We start from the raw sequence: 23,402 nt of genomic DNA on the forward strand, positions 1-23,402 counted from the left end.
CAGATGTGGCTGCCTTCTGGCTCCAACGCTGACATTAGGAACTTGGAATTAAGAACCCAGAAACCGTGCGGAAATCGTGACTGCAGAGCGTGGCCTAAGTGGAAAGAAGGAACAGAACCCATCTGGGGTCCTGGGGGTGGGAGCGCTCATCCTGGAAGCTGTGGAGACGGCCACCCTCGGGTCTACAGACACGCAGGCCAGGCCTAGCTCTGAATCTCAAGCATCAGGTAATCAGGGAGGGAAACTGTAGCTATGGGGAACCCTCACCACTCCTCCAGCTGAAGACAGCTGACGTGAACGCTACACTCTGTAGAGTTACTGATGGTCTCCCTTCTCCAGTGCCCGGCATGCTAACAGACCCATCAGAATAGCCCCTATCTCCTGACAGCTCTCAGTGCTTTTTCATTAAATCTGAGGAGGCTTTTAGCAGAGCAGGCTGTGGATGTAATTCAGGGACCAGGCTGTTCCCTGGGGAGTGGGGACGCTGGGCCCTGCTAGAAGGCAGGGTCTTTAGTGATCTGCATGGACAGGCCCTTGGCCAGGTGGAGGCAAGGTAACCTCCCGCATGAACACGTGGGAGACACCACCATGCTGCAGAGGGATGGACGGGGATGGGGGCTCACGCGTCCTGTGTGCAGCTACAACACAAATACCCAGGAGCAAGTCCCTAATGTCAGCAGCTTTCTGAGGCAGCCTTCTCTCTGGGGTAAAAGATTCCTGCTGCCTGAGAAACTCTAATGTAGACAGGAAAATGTAAATGCATGCAAGAAGCTCACCGGCCTAATTAAAGAGTACACTAATATCACCATCAAGGAGAACACCCTGAGGCAGATGGCTGCCTGATGGGGGAAGGGGGTGCTCGCCAAGGCGAGGGTGTCTGGGGAGGGGGGAGGGGAGGCTGCACCTGAGGTCCAGGCTGGAGGCGCCCGCCTGGCTCTGTCACCCTCCCTGGCACTGGGCCTGTTGCTCCTCCTGTAGCCACTGCCTCTAAACCTGCTGGGGCTTTGGTTGTCTGGCTGTCTTTCTTGCCCCCCAACCCCTTACTATATAATATTTTAGTATATTTTATATTATTTTTAGGCTCACTTGTTATTTTTAAATGGGAGAAATACTGTAAGAGGAATTTTAAAATATATTTGTTGACATTTCTAACTATAAATATACAACAACCAAAGCAAAAAATTTGAAAAATTTAAGAAATCTCTTTTAAAAAAACCACTAGAAACAATGCTACTCTCCAAAGGTAATATTTTGATGCTCATCCTTGACTTGTCCTCTCCAAAGCCATAGGTCAGTATTTTTAAAACATCAGGGATGCCTATTGCATATACTGGTGAGTGGCCTGTTTTTTCATTTTGTGATACACCAGGAAGTATTTTTCTTTTTCTTGGACATTAACTAACAGTTTAAATTTTTAATTGGCTGCATATATTTGATCTAATGAATGTGGCCTATTTTAGCCAGTTTCCTACTGATAGCCACTGAGCTAGTTCGGATATGACTTCGAACCTTCAGTCCAGGAACAAGAGTCCAGATCAATTATGGAAATGACCACTAGATGATGCCTTTTCCTTGTCATAGCACAGGCAAGAAGATGAACAAGAGTGGGCCCTGCCACTGCAACTGCTCAGGACTAAATTCTGGAGAAGATACAGACTTCTTAACAAGTTTTTGCAGGAAGCAAGAGGAGGGCCTAGAAGTGAGTTACTGGAATAAAGACAACTCTGTACTGACTGACTCCTCTCTAGGAAGGGCCTCTGCTGTCCTAAGTCAATTCCCCTCTCAGGACAACTGTAGAGAAACTGGCAGGGCCAGGGCCTTGCCCAGTCACATTTACAGGCAGAGGCAGCAGAACTGTCATTTCTCTTCTCCAAAGACAGGTCCTAAAACCTTTCCAGCCTAGGGCTAGATTTGAACCCCAGAATATACTACTTTCACTTTATTTCCTGATCTACTTAATCCTAAAATCTATCAAATGGTGTCCAAAAGCGCTCAAACAACTGAGAAAAGCACTAGAATCAATCCAAAAGATTTCTGTAGGTTCCATATATCTGTAGGAATCAGTTCAGTTCAGTTGCTCGGTCATGTCTGACTCTTTGTGACCCCATGGGCTGCAGCACGCCAGGCTTCCCTGTCCATCCCAATTCCAGGAGTTTACTCAAACTCATGTCCATTAAGTCAGAGATGCCATCCAACCATCTCAGCATCTGTCGTCCCCTTCTCCTCCCACCTTCAATCTTTGCCAGCATCAGAGTCTTTTCAAATGAGTCAGTTCTTTGCATCAGGTGGCCAAAGTATTGGAGTTTCAACTTTAGCATCAGTCCTTCCAATTAATATTCCGGGCTGATTTCCTTGAGGATTGACTGGTTTGATCTCCCTGCAGTCCAAGGGACTCTCAAAGAGTCTTCTCCAAACCACAGTTCAAAAATATCAATTCTTTGGTGCTCAGCTTTCTTTATAGTCCAACTCTAACATCCCTACATGACTACTGGAAAAACCATAGCTTTGACTAGATGGACCTTTGTTTGCAAAGTAATGTCTCTGCTTTTTAGTATGTAATCTAGGTTGGTCATAACTTTTCTGCCAAGGAGCAAGCATCTTCTAATTTCATGGCTGCAGTCACCATCTGTGGTGATTCTGGAGCTCCCAAAATTAAAGTCTGTCACTGTTTCCATTGTTTCCCCATCTATTTGTCATGAAGTGATGGGACCAGATGCCATGATCTCAATTTTCTGACTGTTGAGATTTAAGCCAACAACTGTAGGAATACACTGGTAGATAAGTCTCTTTTAGAATTTTTCAATGAATTAAAGATATGGAGAAGGCTCCATAGGCAAGATTCAACTACTCTGATTATATCTGTGCCAATGCCTTGGGAGCTGAGGGATCTGCAGGAGGAAACTCACATACCAGCATTCCAGGAGATCAGGGTGCACATCTTTACAGATGGAGAAAGGAACAAAACTCGGCCCCTACCACTGGAGCAGCTCAAGTTCAAGAATAGAGGGCTGTGAGAGAAGGGTGAGAAACCACTGGATGCAAAACATTAGGGCATCATGAAACCAATTAAATGGGTGAAAATAACCAAATGCAAAAGAAACCAGAGAATATCGCACGAAGGAAGAGTAATTTCTGTTTCATGGCACAAGTTTGCGTGCATGTTTGTGTGCACAGTTTTGAGGGTGCTTGCATGTAAGTACATGCCAGATGGTAACATAAAATCTCTCTTACTGTCAGTCAGAGTTGAAGTTTTGAAACACATCTAGATTGACCATTGCCTCATGATAGAAGGTAGCTATAAAAAACCCAGGATTTAAAAAAATTATACACCAATCATTAATTTTTTATTCCCTAAATCGATACTAGAAGGTGTTACTATTCAAACTTTAAACACTCCTTTAAAGATTCTTTTTCTCATGTGGAAAGTGGGGTGGGTTGACAGAAAATCTTAAGTGACTTAAAAAAGAACTGTTCTTATGTGAAACCCTCAGAACATGTATCTCTATCCTGTGACACAACTTTAAAAGCACTTGGATAGGGACTTCTTGCTGATCCAGCAGTTAAGACGCTGCACTTCCATTGTAGGGGGGCATAGGTTCGATCCCCACTTGGGGAATTAAGTTCCCACATGCTGCGCAGTAGGGCCAAAAAGTAAAACAAAAACAAAAAAACCAGCAAGTACCTGGATAAAGGTTGTCTTGCATTAGCATATGGGAAGATAAGCACTGTTTTAATACACGCACATGGAATAAACAACCAAATATGGGAGGCAGGACTATCAGAAATATTTATCTAATCTTAAACTAGCAAATTCCAAATCATGGCTTTTCCCATGCCTTTTAAAATAACTAGTTGGTTAATGTCCTCTAGCATGCTAAGATTCTGTGACTCGGGGCAGCATTTTATCATCCAACTGGGACTGCTGTGTTTCCATCTTACTCAGAGTAAGTAACTTTCAGTTCAGTTCAGTTGCTCAGTTGTGTCCGACTCTTTACGACCCCATGGACTGCAGCACGCCAGGCCTCCCCATCTGTCACCAACTCCTGGAGTTTACCCAAACTCATGTCCATTGAGTCGGTGATGCCATCCAACCGTCTCTTTATAGGAGTTTTATTAAGGTTGTTTTTAATGGTACATAGAGATGACTGGAAGATCAGTAAGCTCAGTGCCTCTTAATCTTTCAACTTGTCCATATCTGGTAGTGCCAAACCCAAAGGCTTCCAAAATATTTAAATACTTATAAAAGGTTTGAGCTAATCCAAAGAAGATATCTGAAACACTTGTGACCTCACTGTTTCTGAAATCCAACTTTGTACACATAAGGCATTTGAGAAAAATACAAGTTCAGGCTCTTATGTTGGCATTAAAAATATTTTTGCCAAGCACACACAGTAAAAGTAAAAGATAACCCTCCCCTTTCAATCAACAACCTTAGGTTCTTATATTTCAAGTGCTATTATACCTGAATTTTCTACGAAGATCTTGGGTGACATAAGAGAGTGAAGCAACCTTTTAAAGAACATACTACTTATTGATTATTCTAGTTTCTAGTACTCAGTCAGTTTATAGAAAGCCACATGCCTGGATTCTCTTACCTATCTTTAGAAAGAAATATTAAAAAACATCACGCTCCAGGATATTATGGATAGCTGACATCAAGGCTTCCCATCTGGCATGCTTCAGTCACAAGTTGTAACTACTGTTGATCCCCTTGGCTCTCAGCGTTAGTCATCTTTTTGTACATATACATTTTCTATGTGTGCCATGATGTGAAAAGTTTGGCAAGTCTGGCTTACTGAATAAACAGCCATATGCACAACATCTTTTTATTTTCTAAAACCTGATACTTAAGACCTAGACATTAAGCTATTCAATGGTCCTTAAAATTTGAGTTGGTAAAAGGTCTACCTAAGTATTCAGCACTGAAAAGGATTTTCCTGTTAAATTGATACATTCTTAGATCATGGGTTTGAATTAACGCATTTTTCTTTTTGAATTGATTTCTAGGAAGCTCAATCCCGAATTTTGTGCTCAATTGCATTAGCCATGGTTACCTTAAAGCATCTACTACATTTACAGTCATTCTCTGCATTTCAACACTAAACTCGGTTCTTCAAATGCTCTAATAGTTTGTTTTTGTTTTTTTTAATGGCATGCAACCTATGACCTTTTTAGTAGACTGGGTTGGAAATCATAAATGAACCAATAACATTTTCAGAAAAAGATGTCTATATAGTTATGAACTGCCTGGTATTATTCAATATATTTCTGTAAGAATGGAGAATTTAAAAAATTCCCCTAGGAAGAGCATAATAAAAAATTTAACAGCTCAATCTTGTGAACTGCAACTGAACTGCAACACACACACACACACAAATTATTGAATATAACATTATAAATTTCTGGTTTGGATAACTTTCAAGATGAACCATATGAAAATGCCATTGTTTGTTGTATACCACAAAATGGTTGAATAATGGCAATTTCGTGTAGATCAACATGACTAGGAAAGGATTTATCTGCTAATAGGGTATGGTTATATTAACAGTGATAACAGAACTATGCCTCACCTGAATGACCTCAGCATTCGATAGGACTTTCCCAAATCAGATACTCTTCTGCAGAATGGACCCACAGCCAACTCCATCTGAAATATTAAAAGATATCCCATAGCTTTTTATATCAGAATCTTGAAGTGAACTGGGGACCCACTTGGATCACAGAAAGTTGTAGCTTGAAGTAAACTTAACTGGATCTGCACTGTAAGGCAGTTTTGAATGTCAAGTTTATTAAAAGGCAAGAACTTAGATAGCTTTTGCATTTATTTACTAAAAAGGTCATAAGATAATTCCTTCAAGAATAGAAAAGCAGCTTTTGTTGTGTATGAGGAGAAGGTTTAGATTTTTTTTCTCCATTGAAAAATCAGAAAAAGAAATGTTTTCAAGACTGCCTGTGTGTCTGTACTTTAAGTGAGCATCACAAGTCTTTTTCTATTAAACAGAAATGATGACAGTTTTCACTGGCCTGGTGAAAAATGATTAAAAGCACTGACTCTGGAGGCAGCGCACGTGTGTCAGTTTCTGATCTACAGTGACTAGTTGTGTGGCTCTGGGCTTAACCTCTTTACGTTTCAAGTTCCTCATCTGTCAAACACAGATAATACCCATCATAAAATTATGCAAACAAAATAGATAATTTCACAAAGCACTATGTGCACGGCATACAGTAAGTGCTTATTAAGTGTCAGCAATTACTATCATTAAAAAAAAAAAAATTTCCCCCTTTTAAATTGTTAGTGGATTAATTTGCTTCCTGACTGAAGAATTCAGCAACTACTACTTCTCTTTATTTTCCTCCTTTGACTGGAAATGTTGTCATTAATTGGAGTTTTAGGTTACCTGTTCTTTACCTACCAAGTGCATACGCAAAGTTTTTGCATATATGGCAGATGGTAAGCCATTTCACTATACTTGCTATGAACAGAGCTCTGGTAAAGAACAGTTTAGAAAATTTCGGAGAAAAGCCTGCGCCCTGGTAAATCAACATCTTTCTTCAAGAAAAACATATGAATGAAAAATGGGGTATCTGTCTTGCTGGCCATCTTTCTGAAAAACTGTTCATATCTTCTTGCCATTAGAAGACCATGGAGACATACTCACTCATTTGAGAAACATTTTTTACTCCCTACTAATTATCAGGCACCAAACTAGACATGGAGATAAGAAGATGAATTAGACGGTCTTACCTCTGAGGAGTTCTCAAATTTATTGAAGAGGATAAATATTTATTTAAATAATATAATCTTCACTCATCTAGCTTATGAGAGATCTGTGTGTGTAAACACAGATGCACATGCAGATTGATTATTATTAAGAGAAACAACAAACAAGTGTGAAATCAGCTGTGTGAACTGAGTGTCAGGGGAGAATTACAAAGCAGCTTCCTTTCTTCAGATGGTCTTGAGGGTGACTCGTGACGGGTGGATTTCTCTCTCAGCATACAGAAGACACAGAGTGTACTGTATGTCCTAGAGGGAAACCTTACGTGGTCAGCAAACTTTCTAAAACACAAAAGAATAAGTAAATAAAAGGAGAAATCTGACGAAGAAAAGTCAGATTCTTTCCAATATTACAAGAGAGAGCAGTTTCAAGCCAATGTTCTTGAAGACAGTGGGCGATGGGCTGCTCCTTGGGACCTATTTAGTTTATTCACTAGATAGGAGTTTCTGGTTTCCTATAGAACGTGGTACTTATTTTACAGTGAGTACAAAGTAAAAATGTGGTTAACATGTACCTATGCCCGTCTGTTTCTCTGTGGAGGTGCATTTATAATGGTTTTTTACACACTGAAATTTGTCGATTTTTTTTGTTACCCCAGTGGGATTTATCATTTTCAAAGATTACAGCAAACAACCTTTGCTTTAGCACTTGAGCAGGACTGAATGTTAAATAAAACAGCTAGGAGAAAATTACAGTATGAGAATATGACCTCGAATGGCTGTGTCATCTCTGATGACTGCAGGAGACTTCTATGCCATATGACAATTTCAAAATGTTAAATGTTTAACATAAATTTTTCATCCATCAGGACCCCTAGGGTACTAAAGACCATCTTCTTCTGCCAGAGTTCCACTAGACAATAAAGGCCATGCTTCTGAAGGGCAGGAGTGCTCCTTTTAGAGGCGTGACTCTGCCATTAGCTGTGGATACAAACGGCACCTGCAGCTGCCCCTCTCCAGCTCTCCTGTTTGGAGGCAACAAACAGTGAGCAGCAGGCATGGTTAACTAATTACAGAGCTGCTCCATGCCCACCGCGGACATCTGGCTAACCACAGGGCATCTTCAGATACTCCTGGGCATTCCTGCCCTGACACTGTTCAGAAGAAAAGGCAACAGGAATTAGAATCTTGATTATTTGGGGATTTTTCCCCAAATTTATAATTTTCAGGCAAAAAGCAAGAGAGATATAAATATATATTTAAAGGGAACCAGAAATAAACAGAAACTGCTCAGAGTGCCACTGAGTAAATAATTTAATGCCAACGTCAAAAGTCATCCTTCTCTAGGGAGTCCCTGGTGGTTCCGTGGCTAAGAATTTGTGTGCCAATGCAGGAGACACAGGCTCGATCCCTGATCTGGGAAGAATCCACATGCAGTGAACAACTAAGCCCATGCCACAACTATTGAACCTGTGCTCTAGAGCCCGGGAGCCACAACTTTTGAGCCCACAGCGGCATAGCCTGTGCTCTGAAATAAGAGAAGCCACCGCAATGAGAAGCACAGCAACTAGAGAAGCCCCCACTCGCCACAACTAGAGAAAAGTCTGCGCAGCAATGAAGACCCAGCACAGCCAAAAATAAATAAATAAAATGTTAATGTTTAAAAAAACCATCATCCTTCTCTCTGGGAAAGAAACACAACTGAGGAGCAGAGGGGAATGTGTGGTTCAAAGGACAGTGTGGACAGGTCCCCAGAGAGATTCTGAATCAGCAGAACCCCAGTGGCTTGGACAAGCCTAGTGCTTGAGGACTGCTGTGTGATTAGTGTAAACCCAGAGACCATGTGGTCACAGTAGGGAATTAATTACCATGAGGAAACCACCTCATGCCCATGACCTGATTCCTAAGGGGCTATGCACTGGGCACGTTCCTCATCATGAACCCACCAGATGGCTCCCTGAAAATATTTTCTCTTTCACCTGTGTAATGGTACCAGTGAGGAGAAGTTAGGATTCCTACATAAATCTTTAAAAATATATCATGATCTGCCTTTGCAAAGTGGACTTGATGACAAATAATCAGTAATCCCAAACTACTCTTCTGAGTTCTTTCTCTTTCTGTTATTTATGCCAGAATAGCAGGCACTTTTATCAAAAGAACTTTTTTTGAAACCCATCAAGGATAAGTGTGTTCTTGATTCCAATAGCTGCTATGGTTTTGTTTAATTTTGAACACAAGTTGATAGAACTTTCAGTAATGAGGCAGCCAAAAGGCTTTCTAGTCCCAGGTGATGCCTGTCATGAATATAAATGTCAGGGTAATGCCATCTAAGTGTTTTGATTTACCTCAGAAAAATATTTCCAACCAAGTACAAAAGCTGAAGTAGAATATCACATAATTGTAGCTGTGGTAAGAAACTACATTAAATGAAATAAAGGCCCCAAACTCACTTTAATATTTGTAAAATATAGGGGAAGATACAATAGCTGGATAATATTTGCCAAAGCTATTGGCCATACCCACGACTAACTTCCAAAGTGCCTGTGCCTGTCATTCCACTGCCCACGACCCGCAGGGCTGGGAAGAAGCCACACAGTGAGGGGCAGGGTGTTGTGAAGCAGGGACACTGTCCAGGAGTGAAGGAGTCAGCCCACAGAGGGTGCAGCCACCAGTGTCACTGCACGGCTGGAAAACATACTCTAACACTGAGTAAGAGATGGAAAGCAGAGGTGGCCTTGGTGCATAATAAGTTAGTATATAATAACGACTGATGTGTTTCATTCATCTTAAGAGAAGGGACCTGGAAAAAGGTCTGATTTATGGGCAACATGTCTTCAGAAAGAAGGAAATGCCAAATAAAATTCTGAATGTGTGGTTCAAGGAAGGTAGAAGCTCAATCCTGCCCCTGGAAGCTAGGCATTTTAAGCAGGTGCAGGCTGCGATAGCAAGGGTCACAGGATAGCACTCTCCAGCTCCCGGGACTCATAAGGGGATATATCATTAAAACAAACAAAAAAAAGCCTTCTTCCCGCAGCACTCTCATGTCGGCCATCTCCTGCTCGGCTGCCACTCTAATTGGACTTGAAGTGCTGCCTCCAGGAAAGTGACTCAAGAACCAGCTGGAGCAGAATGCAAATAAACCAGTGGGGGAGGGAGCCCAGGAGAGAGAAGAGGACAGGGAAAGAAAAATAAAATGAAGGAGGAAAGGGGGAAAGAAGAACAGACACTCACTGGGGTACAGCTCACAGTGTTTTTAACAAATACGAGCAGGTCTTGGTACATCACTGTGCTTTCATGTGATAATCAGCCTGTAACCCCTGTAACCCCAATAAATTTGTCATACCCACAAGTATGACACGACATATAATTCTCTTTAAGCTGCAGTTTACTTGTAACAACAAAATGTACAGGTGCCTAAGAATTAAGTTGACAAAAATGGGAAAGGTAAAAGGAGCCACACAAAGGTGACACTTAAAAGTATTCTCACGCTGAGGTTACTAAAGGCATATTTCACAAAGGAAGGCTCCTTACTCTGACTTAGTGGTCTCGGGCATATCATTTGGGGATGAAAATGACTAACTCTAGACCAATTAACATGCAGACAGCCTGGTTCTTGAAACATCAGGATATGTACCTTGTTGTAACTGCTGGGTGCAGAGGAGCCTCTAAAACCCCTGCCTGGTGTAAGTAGCCCACCACATTCTCTCCTGGGAGTAGGAATGATGAACCACGACTTGCTCCCAGATACACACAGGAATAAAGAGGAGGGACATTACAACTTGTCTACCTTTATAAACAGGGAGGATGGGGCACACCATTGGGAATAATCCATTTGGATTACTGTTTAGACCAGGAGGGCTAACAGCTTTCAAAGGCTTAAAAAATGAGTTCACCTTTGACATGCTATGTAAATATGAATTATTTGTTTCTAATTTTTTTTTTAATGAAAGTAGATGTGTGAGGTAGTTCTAATCTGCTTCTGATACTATATTTATAAGGCTTTTTAAAAGTCTGTCTAAAGGACAAAGAAAAAAAAAAACCTTTCTATAAGAGCTGATTATTATTCTGCTATTTTAATGTGACTCTACTTCATTCACATCAGATAGTGTGGAATGACTTTAAGGCTGGCCGTGCATAAGAAAGGTATTCTTATTTAACAGATGAGGATCAAACAATCTACCTGGACCTCTGTATATGTAAACGAATTAGAACCTGCCCTGGAACGCTGAGCTGACCCTGGAGGACCACACATGTGTTGGGGCTCCTCTTTACATGAGAGCAGACTGTCCTTTCCCACTCTTTGAAGGATAAATTTCATTCTCTTCATTATTTTCCAACAAGGTTAATCAGTTATTCTTATCATTACTGACGTGGTAGAATAGTAAAATCGTCAGAAGGTCCCATATTATGAAAAATGGGAAATGCTACTTTACTGTGGAATGAGCTACTTGATGTACCCTGAACTATCAAAGAGGAGTGATTCTTTTGTTAAAGTAAAAAAGTATCTTGTACGAAAGTACCTTTAAATTCTTTCCTTTTTTACCTATTAAGTTTAGGTTTACTTTTCTTCATGTTTCAATTCTTTAAAACACTGAATAATACACAGATGGTCTTTTATTTAAATGGATAATATTGGAGTTGAAATATTTTCCCTTTTTACCTGTGCAAAATCAGCAGCAAGTCGCATTTTCCCACCTTCACCAAGAGGTCTAATGAGACTGGCGTTGCGGATAAAAAGTTCAATGGCTCTTTGGGCAATAGCTTCAGTGTTGTCAAAGACAAAATCCGAGCATTCAAAGTGTTTAAAGTAGTCACTCATAACTCTGACAATGAAACCTTGAAGCTCCTTCATGTAGAGAGAACAGGGAACATCAGGCTTTCCTGAATTGGGTAATGATCTGCAAAAGAAAAAAAAAAAAAATCAGCCAGTTCACTAAAAGGCACTCTTGGACATTTCCTTTCCCCCTCTGCCTGCCATTTCACTCCTAAGCAATTTTTTTCCATAATGGTAGAAAAGGAATTGTTCATTTTTAAGAGTTAAAAAGCATCATACAACGTTTAAATCTTATTTTAAAGCCTGATTTAGGATGCTAGGAAGACGACTGAAGGAATCTTTGAATCTGTTTACTGAAAGACTATGAAGAATGAAACCAACAACCATCTGTCTTGGATGATTCACAGAATGCCTTACGCACTCTGACCTCTCAAGGACTCTTCCAGCTTTACAATTCTCCATCCACTCACATGGTTTGCCTGGTTAGTGAATAAATCAATATTAGATACTGAAACAGGATTTTACACTCGGTAGCAACAGAAAACACTGCCTTCCCCAAACAAATTCTTGGCAAAAATATCTCTGCTCTTGTGCTATTTAATCCAATCAGTCCAATAGTAGAATTCTGACTGTGGAACTGGTTATGTAACAATACACATGGTATGCAATTTTTTCCTCCCAGAAGATGTTTGGAAAGGCTTTAATTTGGATCAACAGATGATGCCAGCTGATGCTCCATGAAATACTATTTATAATTCATAAGTGTCTATAATTGCTCTTTAAAGAATATATGAAAAGAATGTGCAATATTTATAGGAAAGAAGAGTTATGTCAAAATTAGAAATCACCTGATATTAATTAGAGAGCCAATGAGATCACTGGCTATATAATGCTGTATCTTTCAAAAAATAAATCATATTCTGAGAATGATGTGGCGAAATTGGCAAAGGTTTAGGGAAGAACAACAGACATGATTCAAACGCCTAGAGCAAGAGAATGAGGTGAACTTAATTATTTTAAAATACAACAATGGTTATTATAAGTGGAATGCTAACTGAAGGTCTTGCATTTCCAGAAAGCAGATATAAATAGAGAAAACAGGCGAGGCTCTAGCAGGAAGAGATTTTCTTTGGGTGTAAGAAACAGCATCCTAACTATGGCAAGGCCATGGAAGGGGCCCAGTGGAACACTGGTGTTTGCAGTATCACGGGCTGGAGTGCTGCTTGGAACAGAGCAAAGGGACAGCCTCAGTAGGTGATGGCAATCTTCACATGGGGTTTGGTTTTGCCAGATTCAGACCATAATGGCCTATCTTTATTCAGATTTTATCAGTCTAAAAGGCTATATTGGGGGCGGGGGGGAAGGCACCAGATCTCTTTCTAACCTTCTTATGCTTTATCAAAAGCACTGTCATTATTTTGGTACTACTCTGGAGGACTGCTTTAAGAATTTTAATCTGGCCAGGTGATATGATTTCCTTGAGGACTGGAAAATAACTCACTAAAACAAGTTTCATAAACATGTGTCAACATAAGTAAAATGCTCTATTAGACAAAATTCTGAAATATGTTATCACCAATTTTCAGTGTGGATTAGAAGCCTGATTTAAATTTACTGGAATATAAACCTTGCCTGGCGATTGCTAAAACTCAGTTTTCCCAGCTATGTCAAAAGTTTTTAGTAAGAGGTTCTCAAGTGATAAAGTGCAGCAGAAAGGTGAGCAGAAACGTCCGAGTCTTTGCAGTAAGAGCCCGCATAGAGGCAGAAGGCAGAAGGCCTATAAACAAATGCACGCCTGAGAAGCAGCGCCAGTCGTTCTGGGGTCTGCGTGTGCTCTCCCTCCTCTGAGGCACTTGTCCACCACGTCAAGGGACCTAGGGTCCTCCTAGGGGCAACCTATCAGACAAAGGACCAATCTGGTTCACTGGTATTTAAGCAAACTAACAAAAACATATCTCTTTGGGAAACCAACTTTTAATAGCTAATCGGTTATCTGCAGGCACCAGCCATGGCTCATTAACACAATTAACTGAAGGAAGTATCTAACGACTCTTAGAACAAGCCTTTAAAGATTACTTCAGTTTTGCTTCCTTTGCAGAGGCAATGATGACTGGTCTAACTGGAACATTTCAGATCACTTTTGAACAAAATTCATGTATTTCCAAATGCTGGTAATCAGTAGTCTCATATTCCTATATCCAATTAGTACAGCATTTTTGTGTAGAACCCACTTTACCATTCTGTGCTTCACATTATTATTAAAAATAGACTGACCTTTTCACCTTTCAAAAGATACTTTCATAATGAAATAATAAGTGATCTGAAAAACTAAAAGAAGTGCAATAGTCACATAATTTTTCCATAAACAGATAGACCAATGGCTAGAAATTCAGTAAAGTAGGTACTCTATTAAACAACATGAATATAAAGAAACAAGGCAATTAAAAATAAAAATTAACTATAAACTAAAGAATATATATCTACATACAAAATATATGAATGTTTAGTTCTAAAGTATGTTTTTTAAAATCACTTTGAACATGTGCAAACTGTTTCAAATTCTCCAGTTTTTTAATACACTAAATCAAAACCATTTTACTTAAAAAGATTTCAGTAAACACTAAGCTAGGAACTATGATTTTTATTTTCAAAAACATAGATATGGATAAGCAGTTCATATATGAAATAGCTATGGAATAATACCAGTGTTTATGGAGTGTTTAGGAGTGATATGACCACATTAGACTGCACTAAGACTCTGAAGAAGGAAAATCATTTTTTTGCAGAGGGCTGGGCAGGATCTTCCCCTCAAAGCCAGAGTAGGAATCAGACTAGCAGAGCAATAGCGACAGGACATTTTATACAAGGAATACCATACCAATACCAAAGGCTCAAGCACAGGCTATTTGTGAGAAGGAAGGAAAAAAATGTAATTGCAAAAACAAGATGGTACCAAGCGTCCTGAAGTATTAATAACAAGCTGAGTCCCACAGATGTTAATGGTTCCATGTCTGAATAACAGGAGACAAATGATGACAATAAAGACTGAAAAAAATCAGTTAATGGTGCACAACGAATAAAGTAGGATAAGGATGGAGGCCAACTCCATCACGAGAGGAACAAGGTTCAAGATGGTCTAGATGGTAGAGACTTAGAGAGTAGAGAGTAGAGGTAGAGGTGAGAATGAAAAACAAATGCTATGAAGGTTAGCAAAACCTTTGGCTGGAAGTCATTACCCAGAAAAATCTTCTTGATGCATAGTGATGATGATAGCCTCAATGGCATCACCCACAGAAGTCAGCAAGGGTTGCACAGCATTTCCCATAAGAACACAGATCGCCTGAAAAGAAGATTAAGAAGAGGCAAAATTTAAATAGATCAAACACAAAAAAATCTGAGGTGTGAGAAGCATTTTGACTAAAAGTTTTCACATTATATCAAATTCAGACTATACACAGTTTAACTATAATAACCCAACAGAAGTCTGCTCTTCTCATAACTGCTGTCAGTAATGATTTTTAAAGTTTAAAATATGTGGAACACAGCACTGAAAAATTTCAACTCCCCCACTTTTCTCATATTTTCAAAAAGTTTAACACTCAAATGAGCCTCTGGAGAAAGGAGAAGAGAAGGGTAATGTCACTTATGAAGCAAAGATAGTATGAACACATTTTTTTAAAGTTTCTGGAAAGACTGAGGCAAGACCAAAAGTAATTCTTCAAAACTGGAGCAACATCATATGCTTTAGACCAAACTGGATATAATAAATACATTAATGACTCTCAAAGGGCAGAACAGTTAGCATTTCGTGAATCAGATTTCTATTTAGAGTTTGACGGCAGTGAGTGTCAACGGGGCAATTTTGCTCTGCAGAGAACACCTGGCAATGTTTAGAGACACTTCTGATTGTCATGGCTGGGGTGGGGGAGGGGTATGCTTCCAGCATCCAGTAAATAAGAGGACACAGACACTGCTGAACACTCTACAATGCAACAGACAGTCCCCCATGACAAAGAACCATCCAGCCAAAAACATCAATAGTGCTAAGGTTGAGAAACTGTTCTACTGCAAAGTATACCGGAGAAGGCAATGGCACCCCACTCCAGTACTCTTGCCTGGAAAATCCCATGGACGGAGGAGCCTGGTAGGCTGCAGTCCATGGGGTCGCTAAGAGACACAACTGAGCAACTTCACTTTCACTTTTCACTTTCATGCATTGGAGAAGGAAATGGAAACCCACTCCAGTGTTCTTGCCTGGAGAATTCCAGGGATGGCGGAGCCTGGTGGGCTGCCGTCTATGGAGTCGCACAGAGTCGGACGCGACTGAAGCGACTTAGCAGCAGTAGCAGCGAAGTATACTCATCAGTTATGTTATGATCCTAGGCCACAGTTACGGTTTTTATGTGAAAATATGACTGGGCCTCAGTAAACTTTCAAAATCTATATTTTAAGTATATTATATATATATGCTTCAATCATGATTACATACAAGGAAGATGGATGACTTTGACTCATACAAATAATTGAAATCAATGAAAAAAGGTTAAACAGGATCCTTATTCATAAGATTTCTAAATGTCATCTCAAGCCTTAATTTGCTGATAAAAATAAAGATATGTATACAGGATTGACAGAGACATGGGCTCTGTGTTTTCTCTCTAAGCCTTCTGCCCCACAATCCCTTGGCTCTCCTTTCGGAAATAAAGGATGAAAATGAAACAAGATAGAAGAGACAGTGTTTGTGTGTATGCACACATACAGTGTGCCCTCAGGGAGCTCACAATCTAGTGACAACAGATAAGCTGTGGTGGTATCAGAGCTCTGAGAGCCAGGGAACACGGGCCGCTCAGTCATGTCTGACTCTTTGTGACCCCATAGACTGTAGCCTACCAGGCTCCTCTGTCCACAGGATTCTCCAGGCAATAGTACTGGAGTGGATTGCCATTTCCTTCTCCAGGGGATCTTTCCAACCCAGGGCTCAAACCTGGGTCTCCCACATTGTACACAGATGCTTTACCGTCTCAGCCACCAGGGAAGTTGATAGGGAACATGGGAGAGACATCCAAATTATACTTAGAGGATTAAAAAACAAAAGGTATTGCGCGAACTGAATTTTCAAAGGTTAAAATAGGTTAAAAGCTAAGTGTATGTGCTGGGAGGGAGGGTGTGAGACTGGGGGGAGCATATGTCAAAAGCACAGGAGCCTGGGGAAGGTTACACATTTGGGGAACTGTAAGGAGTTTAACAGAGTATGTGGTGGCTGCCGATGTGGAAGAGAGACAAAGCAGATATACTTTGTGCAGGCTGCTAAGGAGACAGGAATATATCCTGAAGGGACTGGGAAACCAACGATGGGTTTTAAGCAATGGGAAAAAACAAAACAAAACGTGGTTAAAGATTTGAATTTGGGAAAAATCATGCTGGGACAGCAGACTGGATATATTAGACTAAAGGCAAGAGGACATAGTAGGATGCAAAGCGGTGAGTGCCTGAACCAATCAGAGGCAGCAGGAACAGAGATGAGGAGAAGAGGTAGAGACGCTGGGAAAGAACAGAGGACTTGGGAATCAGATGGGAGAAATATGGAATGGAAAGACGGAAGGGTACACTCAGATTTTTTTCCTCCTTTAATGACTTGGTGGCACTATCAACTGAATGTGTAAATGCATAAGCAATTGGCTGATTTAGGGATGGAGGGAGGAAATACTGAGCTCAGTTTTGGACACAAGTTGGAAGGACTTATGGGGAAACCCACATGGGCTCTCTAGCAGGGACTGAGGGCCTCACAGTTGTAGTTTCTAACACATTTTAACTAAATATGATTGTCTTTGGCTTTTAAGAGAGAAGATGAAGCCAAATGAGTCACTGAGATCCCAGAGGACAGTTCATAGAGTAAGGAATACCATTTTCATGTCATACAGAAGAGGAGCCCTTGACGGATTAAGAGGAGTAGGCTTCCCTGGTGGCTCAGAGGTTAAAGCGTCTGCCTCCAATGCCAGAGACCCAGGTTTGATCCTTGGGTCAGGAAGATCCCCTGGAGAAGGAAATGGTAACCCACTCCAGTATTCTTGCCTGGAAAATCCCATGGACAGAGAAGCCTAGTAGGCTACAGTCCATGGGGTCGCAAAGAGTCGGACACGACTGAGCGACTTCACTTTCACTTTCACTTCAGTACTAATTTAGTAGATGTCACGTGCTGGATACTGTGCTTTGGGTTTCACAGGTAACCATGCCACTGAAAACTCAATTGTTCCTTCCTCTAAGAATTAAGAGAATCTCTAACTTACTGATGCGGAATTTAAAGTAATTTATAGACAGGGAAACTAAAGTCAAGTTAAGGTTATCCAAAGCCATCAAGTGGAAAAGCTGGGATTTTCTAGGTGCATTTGACTCCAGTGAGCTTTTGGTTATTCTTTGCCACTGGGCAGAGAAGTAAGAAGAGATCCTGGAATATAGTGAAAATAAATAGACAGGAGATTTCAAGAAGGAAGGGCAAGTTTTCTACACAGTATGAAGGAGTGAGTGCCTAACTACAGATCCTCCTACATATAATTGTGGAAAAATACCAAAAACAAAACAAAAAACCTACTGGAGGCTTCTGGAGATGGAAAAAAAAAAGCAAGTAGTTTTAGAGGAGTGTGGAAATATATAACAATCAGAAGGGAGTGAGTGTTCCTTTTTTTGTGCCTCTGCAATGAGAGTGACTAGTCATGGTAGTGGCAAGCCTAGGTGGCTAAAATGCTGAGAGAAAATCAAACCAAACCTTTCAGGTCTTTCAGGTCAAAGGAACATGGGAAGGGGCCGTGGTTCAACCAGGGTTGCTGAGAGTAAGGGGAGAACTTCAGAGAGGAGACAGCCACAGAAGAAACAAGCCTATTTTTCCACGTGTGAACTCAGCACTAGTCTTCAGCTGATTCAACCATGTGTGTGCAAAGCAAACAACAAGTGGCTTGCAACTAAGGCTTAAAGAACTGAGATCTTCAACATGGCCAACTGCAGATCTGAAAGTGTACAATCTGAGTCTCAACAAGCTACTTATCTGCTAAAGAAATGGTCAACATGTTTATAGGAGCAATATATAAAAATACTGAGTCTACAAAACATAATGTTTACATTGTCTAGGATATATTAAAATGACTAAATAACAAAAAGCTAGGAGACGGTTGGATGGCATCACCAACTCGATGGACTTGAGTTTGAGGAAGCTCTGGGAGCTGGTGAAGGACAGGGAAGCCTGGTGGGCTGCAGTCCATGGGGTTCAGACACGACTGAGTGACTGAACTGAACTGAGGAGATGTTATCAATTCTAAAGGGAAAAGACAATCAATAGTTGCCAATTCTGAAATGATCCACTCTACAGTTATCAGGCAAGAACCTCAATGAGATAAAGAAAAAAATGCCCATCACAAATAACAGGAAATCTCAACAGAATGATTCAAAATGTAAAAAAGAACCAACATGGAAATTTTAAAATAAAAAACGGATACCCCATGCAAGTAGATGTAAATATACTTCAATTAATGCAAAGTTTCTATATTTACATGACACGGTACAATATTAACTCTAAAAGACTGTGGGAAGTTAAGAATGCACATATCCACAGAAGAACAATGGGAAAAAAAATCACAAAGAGATATAGACATAGATTTAAGAAATAAATTTAAGTGAAATTAAAAAAAATGACAATCAAATAATCCAAAAGGTGGCAGAAAAGGAGGAAAAGAGGAAATAAGAAAACAAAGGGAGAAACAAAAAACAATAAAACTATACACCTAAATAAAACCTTATTGATAATTGTATTATGTTAACAGACTAAACACTCCAATTCAAAGGCAGACATTATGGGAACAGACAAAGGCAAAACCCAACTCTATACTCTCTACAAGAAATGCATTTAAAAACTAAAGACACAGAGGAGCTGAAAGTAAATGGACAAAAGAAGATACATCTTCTGTAAACATTAAGAATAAAAAGATTTGAGTAATTTATTATCAGATAAAATAATGCATGATAATAAGTATTAACAAAGCCAAAGAAGGATATCTCATAATGACAAAAGGGTCAGTTCATCAGAAGGCATAAAAATGATAAATACTTACAGAAAAGAGCCTCAGCACAATTAGTTACATAGCTTCAAAACTGAAGAGTCAAGAATCAACAGAATGGAAGGGAGATAAAAGCAAGTCCACAATCATGGAAAATTGTAACTCTTATCTTTCAGCAAGTGATAGAACCACTATCAAAATATCAGTAGAGGCACATGAAATCTGAACACATCACTACACTTTGACTTAACAGATATTTACAAACATGATACTAAACAACTGAGGATTACAAGTTTTTATCAAGCATACATGGTTCATTCACTAAGACAGACCACATACTAGACCATAATACTTAATAAATTTAAAAGGACTGAAATCATACAGAGTATGTTTCCTGATGATAACAGAATTAAATCAGAAATCAATATCACAAATCAACTATATTTCAATAAAAAAGTGATAAGCAAGAAAAAAGAAATCAGTAAGATATCTAGAAATACCGCAAATAATCAGAAAATTTTTTAAATGAATCGAAGAAATCACAAAGGAAATAAAAAATATTTCAAAATGAATGAAGATAAAAGCATGCCATATGAAAATTAAAGTTCAAGAGAAGTTTACAACTTTAAATTTAGAGGATGGGAGGAGTCTAAAAATCAATGGTATATGGTCTCCAAAAAACAAACAACAAAAGGCAAAGAAAATTCAAAATAAGAAGGAAATTAAAAAATCTAAAATCAGAAATCAGGGAAATAGAAAGACAAACAGTAGATAAAATTAATAAAGCCCAAAGATGTTTCTTTAAAAAGATTATGAAATTGGTAAACCCATGACTAAACTGATTGTAAAAAGATAAGAGAACACAAATCATCAGTAAGAAAAAGAGGTTATCACTTATAGGTCCTATAGACTTTAACTAGACAGAGAATATCATATACAGCTTTATTCTGACAAATTAGGTAATTTAGATGAACAGACAAATACCTAAGAAAGAATCAAAGAATCAAAGCTCAATCCAGAAAAAAAAAAAAGATTATCTGAATAGCCCTCTATTAAACAAATTAAATTTGTAGTTATAAACTTCCTATGAAAAAAACCTACAGGCCCAGATGGCTTCACTGGAGAACTGTATTAAGCATTTAAGGAGAAAACAATACAAATTCTACACAAATTCTTTCAGAAAATAGAAAAGGAGGAAACAGTTTCAAAACCAGACAAAGAATTACAAAAAAGAAACCTATATACCAATATCACTTATGAATACAGATACAAACATCTTCAACACTTATAAGTAAATCAAATCCAGAAAGAAATACATTAAGGGGGTAATACATCATGATTGAGGTTGGTTTGATATTTGAAAATAAATTCAGTATTTTATTAATAGAATAAAGAGGTAAAACCATGTGATCATTTTAAACAGAAAAGGCTGTTTGATGAAACACCACTTATAACTTTAAAAAATCTCATTAAATCAGGAATAAAAAAGAAACTGTTTAATCTGATAAAAGCCATCTGAGAAGATATCCTACTTCAAATAGTAAAATAAATACTCAGTGCTTTTCCCTACGTGAGAAAGAAGCAGACAAGTCCACTCTCATCAGTTCTAGGCAACGTGGTGCTAGGTGTTCTAGCAGGTGAAAAAAGCGTGGAAAGCAGGCATCAAGATCAGAAAGGAAGAAATAAAACTGCCTCTGTCTGTATTATAGTATGATGGTGTAGTCAGAGAACTTTACAGTCAGGCGAGGTTTCCAACTCATGGAAAACATAAAACAGAGAAGACAGCATTATGGAGAATGCCTTCATGGAAAGGATGGGCACAGGACTGATAACTGCCAGAGGAAACTGAGAAAGGATGTTAGATTATATTTCACAAGCTCTTTACAAAACAGTGCTTTTTTGGTAAGGGAAGTACTTACCTAAAATAACTAAGATTACAAAAATACTGAAGTCCTGACAATACAAAATATCTCAATATAAAGAATATCAAACCCACACAATAAAAACTTATATAAACTTAGTAATATATTCACTATCTGTGCAAGATGATCTCAGTAATAAATGGATCAGAACTACTGGCCTAAGGTGCTTAAAGCTACTTATAGCTGAGGTGGTTATAATGAAATGACTGTAAATGTATAATCATTAATTATGTCATTGATGACATAGGAGTTAATGCTGATAATATGAGATGATGAACTTTGAACCTAAAATAACATTTAATTTTGGATAAAATCTCAACAAGGTAGAGAAGACTACTATGTGTCTTTATATTCTGTAATAAGTAAAAAAGTATGTTTAATATCTTTTCCATCAAATAATAAAAGCATGGAGATTTTTGGTTCTTGGGTTGCGTTTATGCATCATAACATCCTAAATCAAAGTGACGTAGTAAGCTTCCTACAGTCTTAGGAAAATTCAAGATTCTCCTTTTCCCTTTGAGTCAGATGATTCTGTTTGTTCTTCACTTATTATGCCATAAAGATTTTTAATGAAATTTAATTAAAAAGCAAGGTCAAAACTGTTTCACTGAGGTCTGTTAACATAAGCAATTCAGTCCGTACTTGGCAGGGTCACTGCAGGAAGGCTTTGGACTGACTGCATCTTCTCTTACTCTTCTCAAGGCAAAACTTAGGTTAGTACATTAAAAAGTGGGAATGTGCGCTGGCGTCATACCTTACAGGTACACAGAAGAGTTTCCCAGCCTTGGCATTATTGAGATGTGGGGCCTGGTAATTCTGTGTTATGAGGGACTGTGCACTGCAGAATGCGTGACAGAATCCCTGGCACGAGAGGCCAGTAGCACCCTGCTCCTGGTCATGATGATCAAAAATGTTTCCAGATATTGCTCAATGCCCCGAGGGGACAAAATTGCCTTGATGGAGAACCACTGCTTTGCTGGGATAATACCGGGCAGCACTGCCCTAAGACACAGTGAATATTTATAAGACTCTTGCTTCTCTTGCTTATGATACAATTATCATAACTGGAACACAATCTGTAGACACCAACAGGGTCTATTTTTAAATTCTAGAAAATATAAACACACAAGTAGCCTCTCTCTTTAGGATAATCATCAACATGCTACTTTTGGCATATGGAGAAGATTCTGAATTATTTTTAAATGTGACATCTCCCACTCATCCAAACAATTCTAAAACTGACTCTGATCTACAGAGTCAAAGATTAAATTAAATTCTTTTACCTTTAGGGCTGAAATTATAGTTTGCTCAGCTGCTGGTGGGAATGAGCTCTGACTGGAAACCACCTAGAACAAATCCAGTTATATTTTGAGAAAGTTATCTATTTTTATAAATACTAATTTTGATCATAACATGATAAAGCTGTTTTCACATTATCATTACTTTAGAGTAGCATCTCATACGTGTTTTAAAAGTCCATTAGTATGCAGTAGGTAGGATAGGTTTTTAAATGTTTTCCTGTATAAAGCAATTATCTACTTGAAATAATTAAAACATTAAGAATTTTAAAAGCTAGCTTTCCTTAATGATATAGTTTTAACTTGAAAAGATCAGTTTAAAGCCATATTTATTTATTTTAAAAAAATCACTTTTTCTAAGTTGACTATAATGTCAAATATTTCCCTTTCTACAAATCAATACCAACACTATGAAAATTCTGAAAGTATCAACGAAGACATTTAAATCAGGCTAATACAACTTTTCATTGCTTGTGAGTCTGCAGAGTAATAATGAAAGGAAATGGAAAATATGTATTCTTTTTATTTACTTTTGTTATTTACTTTTCTGACATTTACCTGTTAATAACTCTTTAAAAATATATTTTGTTTAGTGTACCAAATACACAGTTTGGAAACCCCTAATTGATCAAAATGACTTGCTCA

At 38.8% G+C, this 23,402-nt stretch overlaps 1 protein-coding gene across 3 annotated transcripts in view; it reads right to left on the reverse strand.

The window, feature by feature from the left end:
• The window catches only part of COG5 (component of oligomeric golgi complex 5), a 281,698-nt gene that overhangs the window by 21,269 nt on the left and 237,027 nt on the right, over positions 1 to 23,402 (reverse strand). For all 3 annotated transcript variants that reach the window (XM_010841464.1, XM_010841466.1, XM_010841465.1), the window contains 4 exons: positions 22,743 to 22,805; positions 14,729 to 14,832; positions 11,379 to 11,616; positions 5,571 to 5,647 (listed from right to left, as the gene is read on the reverse strand). In XM_010841464.1, coding sequence (XP_010839766.1) covers positions 5,571 to 5,647; positions 11,379 to 11,616; positions 14,729 to 14,832; positions 22,743 to 22,805 — 482 coding nt within the window. The remainder of the gene's footprint in view (positions 1 to 5,570; positions 5,648 to 11,378; positions 11,617 to 14,728; positions 14,833 to 22,742; positions 22,806 to 23,402) is intronic.

Source organism: Bison bison, unplaced genomic scaffold, assembly GCF_000754665.1.
Source record: "Bison bison bison isolate TAMUID 2011002044 unplaced genomic scaffold, Bison_UMD1.0 scf7180017864162, whole genome shotgun sequence".
NCBI classification, from domain to species: Eukaryota; Metazoa; Chordata; class Mammalia; order Artiodactyla; family Bovidae; genus Bison; species Bison bison.